General features: G+C 42.3%; 3 protein-coding genes across 4 annotated transcripts; 1 reads left to right on the top strand and 2 right to left on the bottom strand.

The window, feature by feature from the left end:
- Positions 1-785: 785 nt before the first annotated feature.
- On the bottom strand, positions 786-1,576 carry LOC135431880 (U3 small nucleolar ribonucleoprotein protein IMP3). The gene is made up of 3 exons (XM_064687228.1): positions 1,371-1,576; positions 1,092-1,303; positions 786-1,029 (listed from the first exon to the last, which is right to left on the bottom strand). Exons 1-3 carry the CDS (start codon positions 1,505-1,507, stop codon positions 833-835), a joined length of 546 nt encoding a protein of 181 aa, XP_064543298.1. The 5' UTR covers positions 1,508-1,576; the 3' UTR covers positions 786-832.
- A 60-nt stretch (positions 1,577-1,636) lies between these two features.
- Positions 1,637-2,421, top strand: APC10 (anaphase-promoting complex subunit 10). The gene is made up of 2 exons (XM_064687227.1): positions 1,637-1,874; positions 1,935-2,421. Exons 1-2 carry the CDS (start codon positions 1,736-1,738, stop codon positions 2,387-2,389), a joined length of 594 nt encoding a protein of 197 aa, XP_064543297.1. The 5' UTR covers positions 1,637-1,735; the 3' UTR covers positions 2,390-2,421.
- Positions 2,422-2,646: 225 nt separating this feature from the next.
- On the bottom strand, positions 2,647-5,841 carry LOC135431877 (ras-GEF domain-containing family member 1C). 2 transcript variants are annotated; one of them, XM_064687226.1, is made up of 6 exons: positions 5,663-5,841; positions 4,504-4,839; positions 3,688-4,449; positions 3,488-3,631; positions 3,229-3,434; positions 2,647-3,171 (listed from the first exon to the last, which is right to left on the bottom strand). In XM_064687226.1, exons 1-6 carry the CDS (start codon positions 5,711-5,713, stop codon positions 2,934-2,936), a joined length of 1,737 nt encoding a protein of 578 aa, XP_064543296.1. In that variant the 5' UTR covers positions 5,714-5,841; the 3' UTR covers positions 2,647-2,933. The 2 variants fall into 2 exon arrangements, with proteins under 2 accessions (XP_064543296.1, XP_064543295.1); XM_064687225.1 differs by having other exon boundaries at positions 4,504-5,455; positions 5,663-5,822.
- Between the last annotated feature and the right edge of the window lie 535 nt (positions 5,842-6,376).

Here is a 6,376-nt window from a genome sequence, read left to right as displayed (position 1 = left end):
AACCTGTTTTTTTTATTGACATTTGCAAACATAAATAAAAAGCAAGTTTTTTACACTCGTTTCTTTATTATGATTTGATTTGGTTTTGTTGTATTTCTTTTAAATATTTTCGAATGGCTCTTTTATAATTTGTATCGATAATCGTACTAATTAACTATGTAAGTGAGAAGAAACTAATAAGGCATATGCTGTGTACCGCCATAATTAGAAGGAATTTTATGCGGCCTCGGGCATGTAGCATGGGGAGAATACGAGGGTTGATTGATAAACAAGTTTATATATGTATGTACTATATTTATCAGTGTCGGCGCTGTTGCGCCCTTGGCGTGAAAGGCTCCAATATAATGAATTATATTAATGCGATCTAAACATTATTATATGAAATGTAATAAAGTTATTAAAAATGATAATTTAACAAATTACGGTTACAAATGTTTTTCTTTTTTGTTTGAACCCATTGAAAATACTTAAAAGTGGAATAATGGTTTTGTGAGAATTAATGTTGCTGACAGACGGAAGCATCTGCGTCCCATAATGTAATTCCCGAACGAGACGATCTGCCGAGTCGTTCTGTGTAAGCGCTAAGCTGGATTTTCTCTATAGCCTTGCCCAATTGAGTTAGAGCTTTAAATGTTTAAAAAGTCAACCAATAATTAAGCATGCATTTCCTATGCCTGTTTTTAAAGAATTATTTTATCCGTTTGGCGCTCCAATTACAAGTGGTCATATATTGCACCTACTTCCTAATTGGTGCACACAAATCATAATATTAAAAAATAAAATAATTCTATAATAAATCTAAAAAAGAGTTTAATTGAAACATAATCGTCGTCTACATTTGGAAATCATCGCGCATGTCATTATAACGAAGCACATGCTCTTTAATTTTGGAGCCATCTACCCAGGTGACAAAATCTTCCAAGTTACGGGAAACTAGAAAGGCCGGATCCTTAACCATTTCTGGACCCACACGAACATGGCCCTGCTCGACGAGGTCGGTGGCATGTTTAAGGCTCTCCGACATTCTCACTAAAAGACATTTTTTGATAAGTTCAAATCAAGTATAAGTATAACACGTAATTTGTACTCACGTCTGACCATCACGACGGGTAAGCGGCGACGACAAAAGTTGCTTGCCGACATTTTGCTGGCGGTCTCCAAGGTGATGTGATCGTTGGCAACACCCAACGCATGCAGTTTGTTCATAAGCATTGCAATTGCCTCTCCCTTGAAAGGATCCGTTCCATCTAGTCTGGCTATTTTTTCAGTGAGTTCTCTAACTTCCCGCGACAATTTGTTATACCTGTTCAAAAAACAAATCGCTTTTTTAATATCAATATTTTGCAGGCATCGCCGTACTGGATACAAACTTTGTGTAGTCCTCACGCTTTTGTATATGGTAGCGGCGTAGGATTTTATTCTCTTTACTGCTGTTATCGACTTTCCATGTGATGAAATCTACCTTCTTGAGCAATTTTTGCTCATGGTATTTCAGTTTTCGCACCATAATTAAGTTTGTTTTCCTTATGCTACTGCAATGCACATGTGCGTTGTTGTGTGAGTGTTGGAAAACGTTTGCGAGCCGTTTGTTGACTGTGCTCACAGCTGTGCTTGTTTTGCCAGCCAGTGTTAGAAACTGTGGCAAAAAGAACTGGCTGGCAAAATGTCAAGCATAAATAGTTGAATATAATTTTTGCGACTTTGTTTACTTATGTTAAATTATTCTGCTTGAAATATGGCGGCTACTCTAGATGAAGAGTCCACAGCCAAGCCAGCTGTTACTAGCGAAGAGGATCCACTTGCGGAAGAACGACTGGGCTATGTGCGTGAAGTAGGCTCGCAGGCTGTTTGGAGCTTGTCCTCCTGCAAACCAGGTAGGATCTCGCGGAGAAAACAAACAAGAGCTCCACTTAAACAAAATTGCTACTGAACAGGCTTTGGCGTTGAACGTTTGCGGGACAATATAATGGACACTTACTGGCAATCCGACGGCCAATTACCGCACTTGGTCAATATACAATTCCACAAGCGCACCAACATCAGCCAGATCTACATATATACCGACTACAAGCTGGACGAGAGCTATACGCCATCGCGGATCTCCATACGCTCCGGCACAAACTTCAATGATCTTCAGGAGCTTCAAGTTATCGATCTGACCGAGCCAAATGGCTGGGTGCAAATACCCATTAAGGACGGCAACGTCAAGTCGCTGCGCACCTTTATGCTGCAAATCGCCGTAATTTCAAATCATCAGAATGGCCGCGACACTCACATGCGTCAAATTCGAGTCCACGCCCCCTGTGGAGGCGAGGGCAAACACTATCCCCTGGAGCTGTTTGGCAAGTTCGGAACAGTTGACTTTCAAAAGTTTGCTACCATACGTTAATAAAAGAACAAATACTCAGAGACTTAAAATTATCTATGCAGTAGTTTTTGTATGTAGTTATATTTAGATTTCTTAAATTCATGTGTGTTTGCAAGAATTGTAGGTTGGTGAGAGTATTAGAGGAGCTCTTGGATTATTTCCGTACTCTAATAAATATCATCAAACGGCCCAGCACTAAAAAATTTACAACCACTGGAAAGGATTTTAAAAAGGAATTTTTTAAATCCCCGAAAATTTCCTTAGGTATAAAACAACTGTTTTAGATTATATGTAAATTTATTGGAGCTTTAAATTACATGCCAACCAATTGCTTAGAATCAGTTGAATATGTTTGTATGTACGCTACAGACTTAAGTACAAATTAACAAATACGATTGCGATTATAGTGTAAAGTTATTATCGTTATTGCGATGCAAATGCAAATGTAAACATGGAAGTATCAACAAAAAAATGTGTACAAACTCTGCGGAAGTTTGTGCGAGGCTAGATTCGATTATCGCCAAAAATTGTCGTCTTATTGAATAATTCAAATTAATGTGTTCGATTATTTTGCAGCTTTTAGCGCTTTGTAGTGTTCTTTCTCGCCAGCGCCAGTCGGAGACTCGCATTCATAGGAAGATTTCATAAGAACCTCCTCAGTGAAAACTTCTGCCTTTTGCAAATAGGCCACGACATGGGACACTTGCTCATACGGACAATCTAGCTGCTGGCATTTATAAAAGTTGCGCAACTGTGTGCCAAGAAGTGTGCACTTCTCAAAGTTGAAGAATCCGTTGGCGAGTCTGAAAACATTAAATAGTTAGAGGTAAATAATAATAAATTGCTGGTAGGATGCTCGCCTGGTATTGTGATTCTCGTGAATGGAGTAGAAATCCTTAAGAAAGAGCGAGAAGAACGGTATAATGGCACGCTCGATTTTATTAGCCGCTTCGCGTTCGGAGCGCCAAATGGCCGCTTTCATGGTCGATCGGTAATTATGAAAATTGGAGCTGGGATCCATTTGATGTTCCAAGCCCTCAAATTTGGTTGTCTGCACCTTTGACCACTGCAAGAAAAACACTTAATTATCAAGTTGAAAAGTTTTTAGGTCAGCCTTACAGTTTTTTTGAGCCGCGATATGGCAGTCATATTTAGAGCCGTCAAAATAGCCATCAGACTGTTAAAGTTGCCCGTGTTGAAGCATTCCAAAGCGGTGTCAATCCAGAACTCAACCATCTGCACGCGCTGAGACTTTTTGCCAGCCTTTTGATGTGATGTGTGTTAATAAATAAGACTGGGCTTGTGCTCGACTCACTCACCTTAAGTATTTCCGTGGCAGTCAAGTTGCAGAGTTGGTTGAACCACTGGACATAGGCTGCGATGCTAACCTCGGGTTGCTTTGCTGAGGTGCAGCTGGAACCTAACGTGCTTGCCTTGGTTTGCGACATGCAAGTCTTAAACACTCCGGTGTTAATCAGCTCGATAAACTCCTCTAGACGTATCTGCGAGAGGTACGCGTACTCGACGGCGTACAGCTGATGTGCCAGTTCGAAGGCGCTGCTGCACTTGCTCAGCACATTATCCGTTTTGTAGACATTAGCAGCGAACCGTTTTAGCGATTTAATACTGCTCTGTCGCCCTAAGGAACTGGCCGAGGCCTGTTTAACCAGCAAATACTGCAGCTGTGAGCGCTGACCTGCATCCAGACGGTCTATTGAGTCGGAAATGCGATCAAGAAAAGCACTTAATGCTTTGCTGCCGCTGTGCTTGCGCAGTTCTTGAAGCAGTGTCTCATTGCGAAAATCGTTAGGACATATGCGCAGCCAGTGATCGAGCAGACGCAGCAGCTGCTCCTCTTGTCCGTGGCACTCTTGAATAATCTTTGACAGCAGCTCTTGAACGGGTACAAGCAAACGCGCACATAGTAGAAATTCAAACTCTACGTCCTCATTTTTGCAGCTGACCAGGAGCGTTACTAGCGTGCCGAGATCACCAGCGGCTGGCAAGTCTTTGGCATAAGCTGGCGGCGTTTGGCAATCGTTGACTGAGTCACATGACTCTGTGATCTGCAAGTGCGTGCTCTGCAAGGCAATGCGATTAAAATTGATGGCTAATTATTGTTGTCAGGATATTACCAGCAAGGCGACTGACACCGCATCAGCTTCATCTGCCGAGCTGGGAATGTCACAGTACATGGAATCCGTCTGAGGATCGCGGGCATTGGCTTTTGTGTAGGGCGCGCTCATCGAGACGCTGTGGAAGAGGCCGTCGTGGCCCGAGTCGCAGCTGCTTATATTCGAACTCTTCTCGCCCAGCGTTGTCGCCGTAGACACATTGGAGGTGGAGCCAATCACCTGATCCGAGCCGCTTATGGCAGAGCTGCTCGACATGAGTGAGGCATTCGAAAATGTTTGATTTAACTGACGACCCAGTTGGTCTCCAGATCTATTGGGTTCCCCATCGCCTGTTGCCTGTGAAGAAAACGTGGAATTCGAATTTGTGCGATACTTGAGTGCGTTCTCTGGCGTCGCACGCGCTAATGCGTTCTGCTGTCTAACTGGCTGCCAGATCTCCTTCTGGTGTGACTGATGGTTAAAGTGCTCTTTGGTTTCGACGGTTCTCTCGTCGAGGACCTGCCCGTTACGTGAAACCAACACCTCCTCGGTGGTGGTCAGCGAGGACTTCACCGTTAGCGATGTTTCCACTTCTATGGGCTGTTGCGCTAGCCCAGCACGAAACAGCAGCTGATTCAGGTGCTCCACTGCCGGCATCTGGCCATCGAGAAGCGCGCTCTTAATGGCACTTGCATCATCTGCCGGCAGGCCGTCCAATTTGACCGGCACGCCGTTAATCAGCAGCACCTCTTCTTGCTGCACAGACGACGATGTCTCGCAGTCTACAATTTTGACATCCTTTCCGAAAAGAGATTCTACTGCGTTCATAATGTCTTCGTCCATTTTTGGATTGATCAGTTAGTCAAGAGGGTATGACAATTAGTTGGTGATGTTGACTTTGTGTTGGTAAAATGCATATGACCCTGGGGGTTCTTTGGATTAATATCAATGCACTAGACTAACAAGCACATTTCTGCAATAAGGAATTCGAATTATGCGATTAGGCCACACATATGTACATAAAGACCATTGTTATTGCTAATGACAAATGCAGCACAATGGAATTGTTAGCGAAGAGAACGAGCACAGCCTTGTGACAGACGGGGTGACAACGCCCACCACTAACCCAAAAAGTGGGTTGGGCCTGGGTCTGTGTCTGGTTAGAATTTTCGCTACACACCTGCAGGAACAGCATTGGGTAATTGCGTTCCGATCGACGCACAATCGTCATTTTTTATGGCATCCGCATTTTAATGCACATCGATTGCTTGTTTCCTTTGCTAAATAGACGGTTTACTTGACGACTATTTATATTTATTTATTTATTTATTTCCCACTCCAGCAGTGTTGGGTTGTTCGCCGTGAACAGTAGAACAAGAGAAGTTGGAACTAGTTCACTTAATGAACAACTTTTCTAACACTGCTAACAACGCAAGCGACGCATTATTCCCTTCACGCTCGACTGAATTTTTATTTTTGATTTATACACTTCGTGAGCAAGTAGCTAACATTTAGCGCATTTAATTTAACATGGGATAGAAATTTAATTCATATTCTATCCCAGCTCTATTATAAGAAACAAGTTCTCATTTTGCATCATATACACCCTGTACTCTCCAATGTGATAATTTGGCGCCAAATTTTGCTTGGCAAACAAAATTGGAAAGAAGTTTAATGTTGCTTACCTGTGAGGTTTTTTTCTGTGGAAAATTCGGATCACAGATTTTTTTGAACTCAAACCTATTTTCGTAGCTCTACATAAAACTTAATAACTACGTATTTCAGCGATTTTGTAAATTCATCAGATTGGCTAAAAGCTCACGGCACTTAAAAGGGCGGAAAATGCTGATTTCAATTTTTGGTTATTAATTCGATGGGCTTCAAACTAATTTTG

Source organism: Drosophila montana, unplaced genomic scaffold (assembly GCF_035044405.1).
Source record: "Drosophila montana isolate Dmon_TW-CO22-7 unplaced genomic scaffold, ASM3504440v1 contig_3200_1, whole genome shotgun sequence".
Taxonomy (NCBI): domain Eukaryota; kingdom Metazoa; phylum Arthropoda; class Insecta; order Diptera; family Drosophilidae; genus Drosophila; species Drosophila montana.
This window is presented reverse-complemented; position numbering and strand designations above follow the sequence as displayed.